Source organism: Panthera pardus, unplaced genomic scaffold (genome assembly GCF_024362965.1).
Source record: "Panthera pardus isolate Hobbes unplaced genomic scaffold, ASM2436296v1 HiC_scaffold_12, whole genome shotgun sequence".
NCBI classification, from domain to species: Eukaryota; Metazoa; Chordata; class Mammalia; order Carnivora; family Felidae; genus Panthera; species Panthera pardus.
Window position 1 is genome coordinate 17,023,035 of NW_026526677.1, and position 18,257 is coordinate 17,041,291.

Sequence of the window (18,257 nt, forward strand, 5' to 3'; positions counted from 1 at the left end):
CTGCCTCGGCACCCCTGGCCCCTGCCCGAGCCCCAGGTTCCCGCCCCCGCCCCCTCCCCGGGGCCGTCCTCTTTCCCCGCTGGACGTCTGCCTCTCCTCCCGGGGAGGGGAGACTGGGAGGATGCAGACTGGGAGGGAGCTGGTAACCCCGGGGTTGTGACGGGTTCCGGCGCTCGGCGAGGGGCCCGCGTTCCAGCCTATGTGCGGCTCAGTCCCCCGATGACTAACCCCGTCGAGGACCGGCCCTTTGCGCCCCCTTAGCTGCTGGGGAAGGAGCGCAAGCCCCCACCTAGGGTCGCTCCTTAAGTGAGCAGGGAGATGCCCCGCTCAGTGTTAGGGGAGCCTGGGGGACACTGAGCCCCCGAGAAGGCGCTCGGACGCAGGGGACGCCGTGCCTTTCCAGGAGCGCAGGTTTTCGGGGGCGGGAGCTGGGGGGGGGGGAGTTGTTGGAGGAGGAGCCCGCAGGCTGGATTTGGTAAGGCTAGGGAGCTGACGAGAGCCGTCTGAGAAGTTCCAGATGCAGCCACGGCGGCAGCTGCAAATGCCCACCCCTTCCGACCTTGGGAAATCACCTCACCCGATCCCCTAAAGAGTAAATGCGACTGAGGCCTGGGGGAAGGAGCTTGCCCAAGGCCATAGGGCAAAGGGGCCAAAGAATACAGGCCTCACCCCCGCCCCACCTCTCTTTCACTTTCATTGTTATCGTCCCTGCGGGAAGCGGGAAGCGAGAGGAAATCAGCTCCTCCCCCCGGCCCCGCAGAGCTAGGCAGCCAGGCAGAGGTCAGGTCTCGGCCAGGTCCTGGCACGCCCCCCTCCCCAAAGGGGTCTGGGTCCAGGGTGTCCAGTCCCCCTCCACCAGATCCCACTGCTTCTGGAAGACCTTCCCAGCCAAAAAAAAAAAAAAAAAAAAGAGCAGAAAGGAAAAAAATCCACTTTACTGAGTCACACCCAGCTGTAAACATGTCACCACGAGAGCCCCACTCCAACCCCCAGGCCACACAGTCGGGCATCGATGAAATGACTGAGTACATAGGGAGGGTCACCGGGGGTAGGTGCCAAGCAGGGCAGCGGGCAGGCAAATGCAGCAGGCTGTTTCTGGAAGGAAGCCCTGGGAAGGGTGGAGTCCGGGCAGGAGAGAGGGCCCAAGCTGCCAGGAGGCTCGGGGTGGGGCCCCTAAAGGAGCAGGTGGCTTAGGAAGCCTCTTCCTGAAGGCTCCCTGATAGGGCCTCAAGCCCCTCTGCCCTCCCCCTCTACTCCTAAACCCCACGAGGGCACCCGCTGCGGTGAGGGCGAGGGCTGCCCTGAAGTGGTCCAGCCCCGTCCCCCAAAGGCCTGCCCAGCCCAGTCCAGTTTCCTGTTCCCCCGTAGGCCCCGGGTCGGGCTGGGGCTCAGGGGGACAGGTGAGACCCCCCAGCTCCTCAGAGTCCAACCCTCGTCCGGGGCGGGCGGCTCCTCAGGGGGCAGCACGGGGCTCCTTCCCTGGGGCACGGGTCCCCCCGTGGTAGTCCGACTGGAATGTGGCAGTGAGGTGGGCGATGAGGGGGCTCGTCCTCAGGCTGGCCCTGTCCCTCCTCGCTGCCCTGGTGTCAGCCTCACAGCTACACAGCCGTCTCTTGGTCCTCCCGCTGGATCATCTGGTAGTGCTGCCGGTTCTCTAGGTAGGCGGCGAGCTCGGTGTCCTGAGCCTTCTCGGCCCGCTGCCGGGGGGTGTCACCCTGGATGAGGGGGTTGCCACCATCAGTTCAGGGACCTGTTGACCCCCCCCCCCCCCCCAGGCTTGGGAGAGGGCAGGGAACCTTCCCTCCGGGCTGCCAGTGGGGGAGGGAAAAGCCTCAAAGGCCAGGCAGTCATCCACCCCCCACCCTCCGCTGGCCCAGGTTTCTCAGGATCGGGACTATGCTGGCTGAAGGACAGCTTCGGGTCCCGAGCGGCGGCCCTCCCCTGTGGCTCCCCACTTACAAGGGCCCGAGTTTGGGAAAGGGTTGGTTTGTGCTGGTGTGGACTTCCTGCTAGTCTGCTCACCTGCTGGTCTGTCTTCATGAGAGAGGCCCCAGCCTCCACGATGTAGTGGCAGATGGTACGCTGGCCCAAGGCCGCTGCCTGGTGCAGACAGGTCTCCCCACTGCGGAAACAGGGGCTGGCTGTGGACCCCCATCCTGTTCTCAGGGCCCTCTCGTCTGTCTCCAGAGGGCTATTAGAGCACGAAGCTCAGAGCTGTGGGGCAAGGGCAGGACAGAGGTGGCCTGGAAGGGTTTATGGGCTCTGACCATGAACCGAGTGGGAAGGGCTAGATGAAGACAGGGCGGGTTCCAGAGCAACCAAGGTCTCCCGATGCCCAGATACTCACTTCTCCTCCACAGCATCAAGGATCTCTGGGGGCGCTAGAGAAGAGGGGAGGGGGAGGTCAGAGAGGCCTGACGCCCTTCCCTCCTCCCGCTGCGGCCCCCGGCCCCGGGGCCCCCAGTGGCTCAGCTCACCGTGGTCCAGCAGGTAGCGGACCACTTCCTTGCTGCCCGTGCTGACCGCATGGTGCAGGAGCGTGCGGCTCTGCTCGTCCCGGTGCATGAGGTCACCCCAGCTCGGTGCAGCTCCTGGAGCTGAGGGCAGGAGGCAGAGAGCAGGGCTGGGGCTCCTCAGGGCTACCCCCCTGCCAGCCACAGAAACGCCCCATCTCATACAGGCCGCAGGCCTGACGCTACTGTGCTCACACATCATCCCTCTGGGGGTCTTTCTGGAGCGTAGGGGAGAGACACTGGGCTTCTCACACCCCAGGGGCCCATGAACTCCCCAGGACCACTGATGACCAAGCCCTGGAGCCTGCAGTTCCTCTAAGACTTGCTCCTTTCTGAGCACCGGGGACAGGCAGGCTGTGCCAGGAAGCCCCTACGAAGGGACACCGGGAGGGGGACAGGGACGGGAACAAGGTGGAATGGGACAATCACCATGGAGATTCTGCAGCGGGCCAGTGGCTGGCTCCCAAACAGGCCAACCCTTGGCCCCACCCCGAGGACCCACCCCACATGGCACAGAAGGGAGAAGCCGAGCCCCTCGCTAGTACCTTACAGAAGTTGTTCCTCTTGGCGGCCTCAATCAGCTCTTCACCTGCACGGAACACCTGCCTGTTACACTCTGGGGCCGGAGGCCCCGGCTCGTGTCGGTGCACGAACGTGCTGTGGGGGAGGGCGGGCCTGCCGGGGCACGTGTGCTGAGGGCTCGGCTGTGGTCCGTGTGACCGTGCGGACCTTGCCGGTTGTGGGAGGATGTGTGTGGGCTCCACCCCACCTGGGGCCGGGGAGAAGGGAGAGCCCTCACCTTTGGGGGGTGCCACATCCCCTGGCAGTGACCTGCAAGCAGAGCGGGGTGAGATGTGAGCCGGCGATGGCACAGGCCCAGCTGGTCCCCCTCCCCGCCCCAAGGTGCTCCCTGCGTTCCTTCAACAGTTTATTGTTGCCTACATGGCAGGTGCTGTTCTGGGTGCTGGTGATACAGCCGTGAGCAAGACCGAGAGCTCGCTCGCAGGGAGCTTACATTCCAGTCAGGGAGACGAACAAGTCAACAAATATATAAGGCGTTCTGAGAGTGGGAAGCGCTGAGGAACAGAGACAGCGCGGTGTGATCGCTCGCACAGCAACTTCAGCTGGGGTTCCTGGGAAGACTCCTCTGAGGAGGAAACTCCCAAGCTGCGGTCTGAGTGGAGGGGGCAGCTCGATGAGGAACGGGGGAAGTGTCTGAGGCAGGAAGGACAAGTGCAGAGGGAAGGCAAACTTGAGGCCCGGACAACCTGGGCAGGGCACTGTGCTGGGCAGCGGGGATGGAGGGTGGGTGGGTGGAGGGGTGAGGTTGGAGTGCTCGGATGTTGGGGGATGGGGAACAGGACTCATAGAGAAGTGGGGGGGGGGGGGTGGGGGGAGGCGGGGAACCCAGCGCCACAGGATGGTCAGTGACGCACTTTCCTGGGGTCAAGGGACTGGTCAACTGGGGTGTGGCCAGGTTCGGTTCTCTGCCAATGACTCAGCCTGTGGGGACCCCAGCAGCTAGCTTGACACCGACATGTGTCTGGTGTTGAAGGCGGGACTTCAGGAGCTTCTGGCTTGTGGGTGGGGTGGGTGGGGTTTAGAGCCCGGGGGGGGGGGGGGGGGGGGGGGGGGGGGGCTGGAGGAGCGGCAGGACTCACCGGAGGTGTGGGGTGAGCAGGGGGAGGTGGGAAGAGGGGAAGTGGGGGTTGGGAGGTCAGGCCGGGCCGATGCCCCCAGAAGCTCAGGGTCCAGAATATAAATCTCATCCTGTGCGATCTCAGTCACATAGTTGAGGGTGTTCCTGTGGGGTGGGGAGGTCAGGGACCAAGGGTCAGGATCTTCCAGGGCCGCCGATGGTGGGGGTGCAGGGGCAAGGCCAACGGACCTGGAGAAGCCTCTGCTAGGAGCATGAACGCGAGCAGGCGCAAGCCGGGTGAGGGGCCTTCCCAGCCCCTTCCCACTGCTGAGCCTTTACCCAGGCTGCCCAGCCTCTGGCAGAAGTGCCTTAGCATCTGTGTCTCGCTGGGCGGCATCTGTGTTCCCAGGCCCTCGCACCCACCCAGCAAGACTTTTCTGGGAACGCCAGCTCCCTTCACTGTTGGCGGCGTGCGTGCCAGTCTGGAGGGCAGGGCCATGCCCTGTCTGCGGCCCGAGCAGGTGTGCGGGCGCGACACAGTATGAGGACTAGGGGGTGGGGAGCCCATCTGTGGAAGTGTGGGCCAACAGGAGAGGGCCCTCGGGTGGCTCGGAGCCAGCGATGGATGGAGGGCCGCGAGTGCTCACCTGGGGCCCGGTCGATCCTGTAGAAGCGGCTGGCAGTGGTGGCTGTGGGGAAGGCAGAGAGCCCGGCTGAGGGGACAGGAGGCCCTTGTCCAGGCCCAGATTTTCTGCTGCCCCACCAGGAGCCCTGAGGGAGGGGGCAGGACACAGCCCGGGACTGCCAGGAGCTGGTCCTTCAGGCCACTCACCGTCCAGGAAGCACCACTTGGGGGACAGTTTCTGGCAGGTGGGGGACTTGGCTCCAGCACCTTCGTGCTCCTGCTGAGAGAGGCGGAGGCCGGGAGTTGGGAGAGAAAGGAAACTGCAGCAGCTGGCACAAGCGGGACGGGCTCCTGACCCCCTCCCTCACCTGCTGGAGCCTCTCGATGTGCGCCCGGCAGAGCTCTAGGTCGCTGTCTCCTGGGACCACCACGGTGCCCAGTGGCACGGCTGGGGGACAGAGCAGGCCGTCAGCAGCTGGCCGTATCCTCCTGCCTCCCCCCCCCCCACCCCGGCCTCGGCAGCTCCTTGCCCCCAACTGTCACTACTCACAGGCCTCCTTGAGCTGCTCCTTATCGTAATGCAGGGCCTCGTAGTCATGCATGCTGACTCTGCTCACCTGGATCCGCAGCTGCTCAGGCACGGGCTGCTGGCTGAGGCACGGGGCAGAGGGTGGGAAGAGGGCACATGGCAAGGATCCTCAGCCAACCACTGAGGGGCAGACTGAGGGCCCTGCCCAGCTTCCCTGGGGCAGAGGGACTGGAGGCCCCCTTTCCGGCTGGGGAAACCAAGGCTCAAGAGAGGGGCAGAGTCTGGCCTTGGGTCCGGGGCAGGTGGCCGGGAGGGGGACGTACTCGCTATGCAGGGGGGGCGGCACTCCGCCGCTTGGCCTTCTGCACCATGGTGGCCTGGTTGCGCAGGGCGATGCGAATACGAGAGGCCGCGAGTTTGCAGGGCTCGCCATCCACCTGCACCGGGATGGCCTTAGACGTGGTGAGCACCACCTCGCGGCACTGTGTCAGCCGCTCACCGTGCCCGCCCACCTGCAGCGCTGCCTGTGGGCACAAAAGGCTCAGGTCAGGCGCCAGGGCAGGGGCAGTGGGGCCCCCAGCTCTGTTCCCCCCAGGGATGCTCTGGCCAGGGAACACAATGACAGTGACCCCCCCAGACAGAGAGCAGAGAGGGAGGACAATACCCCAGTCAGAGAGCTGAGGGAAGAGTGAGACCCTGCTGGGGGAAGGGAGGGAGGGAAGGGGAGACCCCAGCCAGGGAGATGAGCATGAATTCTCCTATCTCAGCCAGTGAAAGGAAGTTCGGTAATCGCCCCCCTTCCATCTTGGAACAGTATTCTTGGTCACTGTGGGGACAGAGCCAGGGGCAAAGCAGAGCCGGGGCTCCAGACAGGTCCCTTGCTGGCCCACTCACCAGGGACGTCATGGTAAAGCCAATGACCTCGAGGTAGCCATCATCATGCCGCTGGGGCTCAAAGTCGTGGTGCTCCCCAGGGTGGCCCCAGGGCATGGTGCCTGCGCAGTACCTGGAGGGGAAGGCAACACAAGGGCCTTCAGAGGACAGTCCTGCAGGATGGAGACAGCTGGGCCCACACAGAGCCCTCCCCTCCTCACCTGGGAATATTCAGGAAAACAATGCACTGGGGCTTCAGGTCCTGGATCTTGGGGGTCAGGTCGGTTCCATCACACTGGAGGCAGGAACAGGGGAGGGTGTAAGCTATACAGCCGTGCCAAGGCAGCCTCCCTCTCTGCTGGGCCCACCCACTCTGCCTGCCAGCTTGGTCCATTTACCACCACTCGGATGTGCTTGGCCAAGTCCTTAGAGCTGCCCATCAGGAAGTCAGAGAAGGCTGTCTGTGGGAGACAGAGGGCATCACCATCTGGTAACAGAGACTTTCCCTTACCACTGCCCAGAAGGGGTCCTGTGGCCTAGCAGACACAGGTGGGCAGGGGGCTTAGGTGGTAGAATAGTGGGCATGGTGGGGGCTATTGCTGGCAGACCCCAGACTCACCCCGGCGTAGAACATCTTATTTCGAAAGCGGCTGTTGAATTTCTCTGGGTTGGCCTCTGGGTGGCGATAAGAAACAGGGGACAGTCAGTCATTCTGAACTTGCTGGGGCTTCCCAAGCTGGGGTGGGGAGGAAGGGCTGGGAACAAGTGCCTTTATTTTACTGCTGGGGGCAAGTTCTGACCCTCTCAGGGACCCTCCTGTGTCTCTTCCTCCCCAGCCTCCCAATGCCTCCTCAGCAAGAGGTTGCCAACCTCGAGACTCGTGAAACTCCAGGGTGACGTGGGCATCGAAGCCCAGGCTGAAGTAGTTGTTGAAGACATCCAGGGGCAGCTGGAAAAAGGTCACGGGGCCAGCATCAGGGCTGCGCCTAACAGACCCCTCCCTGCTCTGGCCTGGCCCAGGCCAGGGGCCACCAGGCTCGCTAAGCCCATGCACTTTTGGAAGCCTTTCCCCCAGTTAAGAGGATCTACCACAAAGTTCTTCCTCCAGCCAGTTCCCCGCCTGAGGCTCTGCCCTCTCAGCTTCCGGCTCCGGTGAGGCTCCTCCAAGCGCCCCATACACAAAACAGCCCCAGCTCTGCTGACACTCTCTTCCCTGGCTTTCTGCCCCCCATGATGCTTCTTCCCCAAAGTGCCATATTCTCTAGGAGCTCTGTGAGAACAGGGACTTTGCTTGGTTGCCGCTTAAAATGGTGCCTGGCATGTGGCAGATATTCAGTAAATATTTGCCAAGTGGCTGAATAACAACTAGCTTGTGGAGTACCATTATTACCATTGTACGGAAGAAGCTGAAAGTCTGGAGAAACGAAGAGATTTGCCCAAAGTCCCTGAACTGGCAAGTGAGAAAGAGGAGGCCAGCCCGGGTCTCCTGAGACTAGCCCCCCGCCCCCACTGTAGCGGCTGCCCCTGGCCCTGGCCGCCCTACCCGGTCAGTGGCGCCCTCGTCACGCTCCTCGGGCCCCGCGTCGGGGTTGGGCTCAGCACGGAGGTCCAGCGGTCTAGCTGCACTACATTCCCCTCCTCCACGTGGGAGAGGATCTTGGACACGGGCTCATCCGTGTAGCCCTGGTGGGACAAAGGGCTCAGGAACCGAGCCTCTCCTGGGGAGAGGCGTGCAGGGTTGCACGGCCCACCCCCAGCTCTCCTACCCTGCCGTGGGCTCTTACCCCTCCCCAGTTGAGGGTACGGGCCAAGTCATTGCCAGTGCCCAGGGGCAGAATGGCAACAGGCGGCGGTGGTTTTAAGCGCAGCTGGTCCAGGGTGGAGAGGATCCAGCCGACCTGGAGGGGGCAGAGCACAAGAGGCCATGTCAGACCAGCGGGGCCCAGGCTCAGGCCCCAGAGAGGCGGGAGACTCGAGAAGCGAGCAGCGGGAGAACTCACCGTGCCGTCGCCTCCGCACGCCAGGATCCGCAGGTTGTGCACTTTGCGGTACATCTCCAGCCTGGGGTTGGAGGACCGAAGTGTCAGGGTACGTACACCCTACCCTGAGTGCCAGGCAAGCCCCCTGCCACTGTCCCCACGGAGCCTTGGCAAGTACTTACGCCTCCTTGGGCCCTCCCTGGCTCAGGTCAAAGACTTGTCGGGGATTGAGATACCACAGGAAGGACTGGATGATCTTAGCGCCCTGCGGGGGACCGGGGGAGTCAGTCAGGGCTGGTGGGCTGAAGTGGGGAAAAGCACATGAGAAGGCTGTGCTGTGGGAAGCAGGCCCAGCGAGGGGCAAGGGGTGGAGACAGAATCAGATCTCCTCAGTATCTCTGGGAAAGAGGGATGGGCAGGAGCCTGCCATGGAACCTGGGAGCAGTTGCTGGGGAGGGGAGGGTGCAGAGCCGGAACCCGTCCTCCCCCAAGGCTCCCGGTGGAGAGGGGAGGCTGTGCGTACCTGGTTGCCCCCACTCTTGGGGTTCACAAACACCAGCAGGGGCTTCATGAGGGGGGACGGGGTGGGCCTGATGATGAAGGTCTCCAGCGGCCCTCCTTGGAGACAGAGAGACAATAAGGCTCTTTCCTGTCTTGAAGACCTTACCCCCATTTTCGGCAGTGCGCCCTCATACTACCTCCAGGTCAGACCTTAAGTGGGCCTGGCCATACAGAGGCAACTCGGATCTGGCCTCACACCCTCCTCTGGGGCCCAGAGCCCAAACTGACCCACCAAAGGCTGCATCATCAGCCCAGGGGCCTCAGTATTCCAAGAAACAGGCCCCTCTTTCCTGTTCCCCTCCAGTGGCCCACCCAGCCCCAGGACTAACCTCTGGCCCTTTCTTGCTAGATTTCCTCTTAAAGGATGCTCTCTTTTTCTTCTTGCTTGCCTTGAGGGTATTCTGCGAGGGAAGCAGGGGCATTGGTGACAAGGTGGAAGGGCTGGGGTAGCCAGCAGAGTCCAAACGTGGGAGTGGTGTCAAGGGTGCAGGCAAGACTCACCTGGGGCCTTCGAGCGCGAAGGATCCAGGTGGGTGGGATGACCACGGCAGCGTGGACCCCCAGAGAGCACGGCTCCTCGATCTGCTGCAGCATGAAGCAGGACACCTTGCTGTGGTACTAGAGAGGAGGGGGCACAGCTGAGCCGGGCTGAGCTGAGGCCTGGGGACCCCCACCCAGTGCAGCCCAGGGGACGGCCTACGGCGGGGCAGGGCGAGCACTCACTGCTTGCTTGCACCAGGAGCAACTGATGGCCACGATCTCCTTGCTGTGGAAGGTGAACTTCTGCTGGAAGCCCTAGGGGGAAGGGGGTGGTTGGGGCACCAGGGACCAGGTCCAGAGCAGCAGGCCCAACCCCTCTTCTGTTGCCAACCTCTCTCCACCCCGGGAAATTGAGCACATTTTTTAAAATTAAAAAAACAATGGGGTGCCTGGGTGGCTCAGTCGGTTAAGCGTCCGACTTCGGCTCAGGTCATGATCTCGCGGTTCGTGGGTTCAAGCCCCGCGTCGGGCTCTGTGCTGATAGCTAGCTCAGAGCCTGGAGCCTGTCTTCAGATTCTGTGTCTCCCTCTCTTTCTCTGTCCCTCCCGTGCTTGCTTTCTCTCTCTCTCTCAAAAATAAATAAAACATAAAAGTAAATAAAAATAAATAAAATAAAATAAAAAACAGAACAAAATGACCAAAAAAACCCCTGTAAAATAAGCCCCTGGAGCAGGGAGGCTTATGACTCTCTGAAGTTAACTGCAAGGCGTTGGGTGCACACATGTGATCTGCTCAAAGGATCCACAGCTAACTCCTGTAGGCTGAGATGCCCTCCTCCCTGACCCCAGACCCCCAGGCCCCTGGGCATTTCCAGCGCTTCACGCTTCTTCACAGTACCTATCACATTCATACCCTTGTTCGCCCTACAAACGTTACCGAGGGCCTGCTGGGTGCCAGGCTGTGCTTGGCACTGAAAGTGGGCAAAGGAAAAGAGGGACAAGGCCCCTCGACCTTCCATGGCCTATGCTTACTGACAGAGACGCACAGGAAGCAGACAATGACTAAGTGACCACCACACTGTGGACTGTGCTCAGGAAGACTGCCTGCAGAGTCTGTCTTCAAGCCACACCCTCCTCCTCCAGGAGGGCAGGGACCCACTACCCACTACCCAGTGGGGCTCAGCACCCAACAGGCGTTCAACAAGTATCTGCCGAGTTACTAAATGAGTAAGTCTAATTCTCAGAGGGCTCACGTGTAATTTCCAAGCAGTCCAGATACCCTGCACTAGAAGAGAACTTTCTTCCCTGCTCTCCTGCTCTGTCCAGAAGCCTAGGTGTTTTGGAACTGAATGGGCACCTCAGCCAGGTTGAAACAGAGCCCTAGGACTCTGCACTCAGGAGAAACAGTCGGTGATGGGCAGGTCACACTGGATGCACAGCCTGAGGCTCGGGGGCCACAGGGCCCAGGTCCGGTGGTCATCAGGCTGGCCAACTTCCCTGGGCAGGGCCTCACCTTCCCACAGTGCCGACACTTGCCATCCTGGCGTCGCCTGTGTACCCAGTGGTGGCGCACAAATGTTGGCTGGTGGAGGAAGAGAGAGTATCACCGGAGTGAGGGGTGGGGCTGCAGGAAGCTCTCTGCAGGAGTGTGTGTGAGGTGAGAGGGGCTGGAGACTTCTCTCCATGGCCTCAAGGTGGGGACTGAGGCTCGGGGTAGGGGAGAAGAGTGAGGAGGCACAAGAGGCAGGCAGTGTCCCATCCACTCTGCAAGCAGGGCCTGCCAGGCCTTCCCCATTGAGACGCTCTCAGAGCCTCAGCCCTGCACCTCCCTGGGCCCCAGAGCAGCCTCGAAGTTGCTGAGTCCCCTGGTGGCACTCTGGAGACACTGTGGAGAAGTCCACTCAGGAAACTTGGGGCCTCCTTACCTGTAACTACCCTGGGCACTTACCTCACGGATGTTCCTGGAGCCTGATTCACGGAAGGACGGCTTACAGCGGAAATTTATCTGTGAAACATTGCAATGACCACCCAAATGTCAGAACCTCCTTTCACGGAGTCAGGCATATAGCCACCTCCTCCAGGGAAGTGTCACTCACAAGGTAGAGATAGCCCCAAATCATCCTGGGAGCCCTCAGAATGTGAGACACCTCTTTTCAGAAGCCCTCCTGCATCCCTGCCTCCTCTCCACCATAGCCAGAAGGACTTTTTCCTCCCTCTGTTAGTATCCTGGGATGGGGGAGACTTGGAGTTTTGTGTCTACTCCCCCACCATTAAAAGGCAGTATGGTTTACCCCTCCCACATTTTCCCCTTACCCTCGAATGCTCCCAACCTAGGCACGTGCAGGCACCCTGATCGGTGCTTGCAGACTTGTGCTGGCTGGTCCCTGGAGACCATTAGCTCACTTATGAAAACTGGTGTGATCCCATCTTAGCCTCTGTAACACCTGGGGCTACGTTTGTCTCTCTTTTCCCAACTGTCCCTGCTTCAGCCTTAGCAAAGTTGCAGGGAAACCTCACTCTATGAGTCAGGGGCTGGGGCAAGTGACCCACATTAGCCTTGCTGATGCCACTCCTAGTCCTACAAGCTTTCCCATGTGCTGATCGGGGTTTCTGCTGCCTGGGGAGCCCCCCACCCTTGGCCTGGATCTGCCTGCTCAATGTCCCCTCTACCTTGCTTTAGAAGCACGGGCCAGGGCTACACAGGAGTGGCCTAGCTTCGGCAAGACCATGGCCCCTTCTAAATGTTAATTTAGGTGCTAATAAAACGGGGTCTCGGCCATCGCTCATTATTCATCCATAGTGAGCCCCACTCTGTGCCAGGCTTGTTCTGGGCAGTGGGGATAGGGTAGCTAATAAAGGAGAGGAGGGAGACAGGACTCAAATGCAGGCATTTCAGCTCGAGGGTCTTTGGCTCTTCACCACCACGCAGGCCGGGGCACTCTTGGCAGGCAACGCTTGTAACATGAGTATCAGTGCAGAAATACACATGTGTGTTTGCTGAGGGGCTTCAGCACCCAAAGGGGAGGGGCAGGAAAGGCTGAGCACTCACACTTACCTTCTCCAGTTGCTCAATGCAGGGGGTGTGCACCACGATCTTGCAGGCTGCACACTTTCTCCGGGACACTGATTTCTGCTGCAGAAAATGAAGAGGAGGCCCTGAAGCACCAGGTAACTCCGTCCAGAATGCTGCCCCAGGGCCAGGAGAGAAATCCTTCCATCTTCCCTCTCTGTTCACTGGGAACCCCCGATCCTGGCACCAGAATACAGCCCCCGTTCCTCCTGCCATCCTCAGGCAGCCCACAGCAGGCGCTCAGGTGACAGTCCTGTTCCCACCTTCCCAAGAAGGCCAGCAGAGGTCTGTCTACAGGCTTCTAGACCCACTCTACCAGCAGGGGGCAGCATGCCGCAGAGAGCTCACTCACCAGCATCTTGGCTACACAGTACTGCTCCCCAACATAGCAGAAGTCCCCTGACACGTTGGTCTCGAACCAGATGTGCTCCCCATAGGTTGCGGACTCCTAGACCGCGAGACAAGCGTGCTCAGCGCGAACCTGCTACCCAGCCCTCCAGTCAGTCCCTGTGCTGCCCCACCAGCCCTCCTCTCTCCCAAGACAAACCTGCTCCAGCCACCACAATCTACTTTGCTCCATCCTGTTTCCACAATGTCCCTACTCTTTTAAGATTAAAAAAAAATTTTTTTTTAAGTAATCTTTACACCCAGCGTGGGGCTTGAACTTACAACTCCAAGATCAAGAGTCGCAAGTTCCTCCAACTGAACCAGCTAGGTGCCCCTCCCACTGTCCCTACTCTTGAGGGCTTGGCTCAAATGTGGATACCCTAGGAGGTCTGCCCTGACCCGAAGGCCCATGGGCTCCTCTCACAGCTGCCCCCAGCACCTCCTTCCATCTCTAACTGCTGCTGTGGCTCCAAGCCCATCCACCTGTCCCTCCCTCCTAGCACCCCGCCACTCACGCTCCAGTCCACAGTGCTCCGGATCTGCCGCTCTGGCTCGCTGCACAGGGCCCCGGGAGCGGGAGGAGGGGGTGCCAGGTGCTGGAGGCCCGACTTGGTGATGGCTTTCCTACAGGAAAGGAGATCGCTGAGGCCAGCTGAGCATCTGGTGACTCTGCTTCCTTCTCCCCTTACCTGGGATCTCTGCCCTCACTGTGACTTTAACCCTTGGCCAGGACAGGGACCGCAATGAGGAGGGTAGATGCCCCAGGACAACCTAAGACCCTGAGAGGTTCCCTGCAGGAGACTCAGCCCTCCTCACAGCCCTTGGGGAGCGCGCTGGCTTCCAGGCACTATCCAGGGCCATTCCCAAGCGGGGTGCCCTCAGGCCAGGCACAGTCCTCAAGGTCCTTCCTCCAGGCCAGTCCCCTTGGGGGCCACACACTCGCCCTGCCGGCCGCAGCTATACCTACGCAAGCAGGGCACTCCAGGTCTGGGGTCCCGCTGACTTGCGCCGTAGGGCTACCTGACGCCTGCGGGACAGCGGGCGCACACGAGCAGGCATCACAGGGCCAGCTGTGGTGCCTGAGGCTCTTCGACCCCCAGAGCCAGGGTGTTGGCCTGGGGGCCACTGCTGGCTGAGGCGCCGGTAGTAACCGTGCAGGCCCCAGAGGGCACGGTCGTACACCGCGTCGGCGGGGAGCAGGTGGGAGGAGGCACGGCGGCGACGGCGCAGGTAGCGAGGCACAGGCAGCAGGGTGCCCCGGTGTGAGGAGGGGCCTGGTCTCCTGGTGCCTGGCTGGGTGGCACTCAACGGTGCAGCTGTCACGTCTTCCTCCCGAGCTGCCTCCTCCTCCTCATTCGTGCCCATAAGCCCAGCCAACAGCAGAGGCGTGCCCAGAAGCTGCGCCCCAACAGCAGCAGGCTGTGGGGCGGGCACCTCATCCACGAGGAAGCGGGGGTTGCAGGCAGGGGGCACGGTGCTGGAGCGCCGGCGGCTGGTGCCCCGGGTCCCCACCCCACAGCTCAGGAGGCAGCCGTGGAGCTGCGCGCTGGAGCGGCGCCGCTGGAGCAGCGAGGAGGAGGCCTGCCCGGCAGGGGAGCGGCGTCGGACCTTGCCTGTGGGCAGCCCCACGCAGCCGGGCCGCCGCTGCCCCTCCCCAGGGCCTGGCGCCTTCCTCTGGAAGTGTCTCCTAAAGAAGGTCTCCATGGCAGGGGCAGGTGGATGGCTGTTGGGCAGAGATCGGGAGCATCAGGAGCTCGGTCAGGCCGCGGCCCATCCTGTGCCTGGGAGCCCAGTCACAGCCTCAGCCCTCTGAGCAGAGAAGGGACACAGGGAGGAAGCGGGAGGATCCGTGGCCTCTGACCCCCATAAACGGGGTGTTTGAAGGTAGCACAGAATCCTCAAGGGAGCCCACGTTTACCACTGTTGGAAGCACTGGCGCTCTCCCCAGTTATACCCTATGCTGCTCCCGCAGTAATGGGTACAAGGGGCTTCCAGCTACCCATGTGGCTCCCCTGTCCAGGCACCATAATCCACAAAGCCCTGGCCTCTGCCTCCCTCGCCTGAGGCTGATGGAAAAGAAAAAATGGGAGCTGGAAGTCTGCAGTCCTGGGTTCCAGTTTGCAGTCAGCCTCTATGGACTGAGGAACAAAGGATAAGCCTCGTCTTTTCCTCTCACTGGGCCTTTGTTTGGCTACCAACTCAGGGCAGGTTTTAGCTTTCGGTGTCCCCTCCTAGGACACAGCACAAACTAAGCTATGGTAATAAAATGAGGCGCTCTGAAAAGAAACCCATGGGGCATCTGGGTGGCTCAGTTGGTTGGGCATCCAACTCTTGATTTCGGCTCAGGTCATGATCTCATAGTTCACGGGATCGAGCCCCACATTGCAGTACTGCCCGTGAGGAGCCTACTTGGGATTTTCTCTTTCCCTTTCTCTCCGCCCCTCCCCCACTCGCGCTCACCTTTGCACTCTCTCTAAATAAACAAACATTAACAAAAAAAAAAGAAAAAAAAGGAAAGGAAAGGAAAGAAACCCAGTCTAGATAAGACCCCCAGACTCTCAGCCCCAAGTCATGGGGTCAGGCTCAGAGTGGCACTAGAAATGGAGAGGATCTGATTTAGGGATCATAAGGGCCCTGGGGAACAAGGCCCTCAGAACTGGAAGGGGGCTGCACAGGGGGAAAGCCACTCCAGTCCTCACCCAGGGGGACTTTGTATGGGGAGCAAAGAGAGGCCCGAGCCAAGAGAAAAGCCTTCTGGGTGGGTTCTGGGTGTGCATCTCTGTCTCTGGGGGGCTAAAAGAACTTTATTGGTACTAGACTGCTCTGTGTTACCCTTCTGGAAAGGCCTAGTATGGACCTCCCAGTGTGGGAAAGTACCAGGTGACAGGTGCTGTCTGAAAACCCTTCCAGCCCTGCGCTCAAGGGAGGCTGTGAACTGCACCTTGACCTAGGAGCCAATACTAGAAGCTCCAACTCTCGGCCCCAGAGCTCCCTCCTGCAGGAGGCAGAACCCATGGGGCCCATCCTCACTCAAACCATCCTTCCTTGACCTGTTCTGAACATGTGCCCAGCTTCCCTCACCAGCTCACCTACTCCTGGCTGCCCCTTCTTCACCGGCTACTGGCATTTCTACATCCTCAGCTCTTCCTGGTAAGCTGGGGCACGGGGGATGCCTCCAGAATGCCCAGGGATGCCTGTGCCCCGCCATCAGGTGACCTCCTGGGCCCTGGTAGCCACAGAGAGGTCTGAGTCACAGCCATGGGACATCTGCCTGCTGAGGGCCCAGCAGAAGTCACACGTGGTGGGTGACAGCCTTGGACAAATGACGGTAGATGATAGGTGGAGGACCGGGCCGCATGTCTACTGCCCATTCCTCCCACCGCCCACACACCCACTCTTTAATTTGCTACCATCCTGTGAGTGCAGCAAGCCTGAAGCCCTGGATGGGGGCAGATATTAGGGGAGAGGCAGATGGGGCCAAGATGTCCGAGCTCCTGTGATCAGTGAGCAGCTGAGGCAGCGTGCCTGGTGAAGCAATGTTTGAGACTGCCTGGCTCTTGGTCTCTGCCTGCTCCAGCCCCCAGCCTCTGCAGGTGACAGGGAGAAGGGCAGGAGTTAAGCTCTGAGGGCAGGAGAACGGGAGTGGACAGAGAGCTCTTGGCTTCCTACTAAAATCAGCATCAACACAGCTAACATTTACTGAGTGCCCACCGTGCGCTAGGCACTCTGCTAAGCCCTTTACAAACACACGTATCATTTTATAAACCACAGCAACATGAAAGGACAGGTACGGCATCATGCCGTGTTCCTGATGGGAAACTGAGGCACAAGGCGGTAACCTGCCCAAAGTCTACAGCCAGTCAACGGGGGGCCAATGATGGAACCCAAGTCTACCTGAAGGCAAAGCCCATATCCCAGAGCCGTAGTGGAGAGCAGCGTCTTTCCTTTTGGGCCACGAGGCTGGGACTAAAGTGAGATGGGGTAGGGAAGGGAGCCCTAATAAGAGCAACAAAGGCCCCAGGGTGGTCAGGAGCAGAACTAGGACTTGAACCCAGGTCTGCCTGACTCGGGTCTGCTCTGCACCCGGGAAGAGAAGCCTGAAGGCCCAGCTGCCCACTGCTGCCTGGGCACTGGCTTGCCAGCACTCCCCCAGGGTGTCAGCTTTCCCCGCCCGTCTGGTCAGGCTGCCCTGTGACAGCTGCCCAGCCTGGAGGAGATTAGTCACCCGGACACACCGCCTGATGCTAGTGTCACCCAGAAAACAAAAGGCCGCAGTCAGTAGGGGGAGGTGTTCCAGGCACTCTGCGGGTAGTGAGGAGGTCTGGGCCCTGCCTGCTGCCCCAGACCCACACTGACAAGAGAGGCCAGGAGGCAGAGGTTGCCTCACGACATGTTCCAGCCCACACACTTCCGGGCAGCCCCAAGTTCAACTGTCCGGGAGTCTCATCAGCTGCCTGGTGGTGCGGTCACTGCAAGCGAGGAGCAAGACAGGCGAGGCGAGCCAGGCCAGTGTTCTGTGACCACGTGCAAAGCTGTCCCCACACGGGCCTCAGTTTCCTTGTCTGTCTGAGGAGGCTACGAGGCTGGCCGAACTGACATTTTATGACAAGTTGTCCTGCAAAGCACCCATGCCTCTATGTTCCCAAAGCCCCCTCCCTGCGGGGCCCGTGCTTCCTGCTCCTGTGGTCTCCATAGAAACCTCTGTCCTCTGGTCAGCAGTAGCTTGACTCCTGACTTCCTATCTCTGCTGAGGTTTCTCCTGGTCCAGTCAGAAGCTCGGCCTGGCCTCAGGCCTGTCCCCGCCTTTCCCCACAGCTCAGCTCTGAGCGGCAGTGTCTTCTCACCTCATGCTCTGTCATCTTCTACATACCACACAGTACGTGTAAAGGTCACTGGAAGAAGCCCACAGCAGAGCAAAATGGCTGCCCCCCAGCGTTCTGGTGGGGAGCCTGAGCGGAGCTTGTCACCCAAAGGGGTGGGATGGGAAAGGACTCAAGGGCTCCACGAACCTCCAGCTGGCTGTTGAGAGCCTAGGGAGGACAAAGGATGCTACAGGAGAGACACTCATGGTGGCATCTGGCCTTGTGCCCTTGACGAATAGCAGCGAGTGTGGCTGTGGGCAGCTGCCAGGGGGTGAGCAGGCATGAGCGTCCCAGCTTCACTGGCTACTGGCTAGAAAGAACCGGACTCCTGGCCTCTCAGCCCAGACCATCTCACACCTTGTGCTAGTTAGTTTCCAGTGGAAAAGCCCAAGGGCTTGGGAATCCCGCGTCTGCCATTGCTTTCCCGGGTGGGTCAACTGAACTTTCTGATCCTCAATTTTCTCATCTGTAAAATGGGGATGATACCAACTAGTTCAGAAGGCTGGCATAAGGCAGATTCTGAAGAGACGATGGTGTAAAGCACCTGACATACCTGGCAGAGTAGGGGCATGGCAGGGCCTACACCCACAGCAGACGCAGGGCATGCAGATCATGCCATCTCCCGGAGTTTGTCTCTGCCCATGGCGGGAGTGGGAACCCAGAAAGGGAAGCAGGAGAACCCAGGGTGGCCACCACCCGCTGCATGAAGAACAGAGCCCGGCAGCCAGAGCCACCTGGGT

General features: G+C 60.7%; 1 protein-coding gene across 1 annotated transcript; it reads right to left on the reverse strand.

Annotated features, from left to right (window-relative positions):
* Positions 1-915: 915 nt before the first annotated feature.
* On the reverse strand, positions 916-16,543 carry DGKZ (diacylglycerol kinase zeta). Its single transcript, XM_053899780.1, is given in 35 exon segments — positions 916-1,715; positions 2,023-2,122; positions 2,348-2,381; positions 2,478-2,576; positions 2,579-2,597; positions 3,059-3,102; positions 3,313-3,344; positions 4,171-4,317; positions 4,790-4,841; positions 4,985-5,054; positions 5,146-5,225; positions 5,328-5,428; positions 5,630-5,643; positions 5,645-5,830; positions 6,201-6,312; positions 6,401-6,474; positions 6,578-6,640; positions 6,799-6,854; positions 7,050-7,128; positions 7,723-7,787; positions 7,790-7,862; positions 7,964-8,077; positions 8,180-8,240; positions 8,341-8,423; positions 8,682-8,758; positions 8,761-8,776; positions 9,049-9,120; positions 9,221-9,337; positions 9,443-9,514; positions 10,712-10,780; positions 11,147-11,203; positions 12,254-12,331; positions 12,621-12,716; positions 13,171-13,279; positions 13,623-16,543. Coding segments are annotated over 35 exon segments (3,375 nt in total). The 5' UTR covers positions 14,360-16,543; the 3' UTR covers positions 916-1,598.
* Between the last annotated feature and the right edge of the window lie 1,714 nt (positions 16,544-18,257).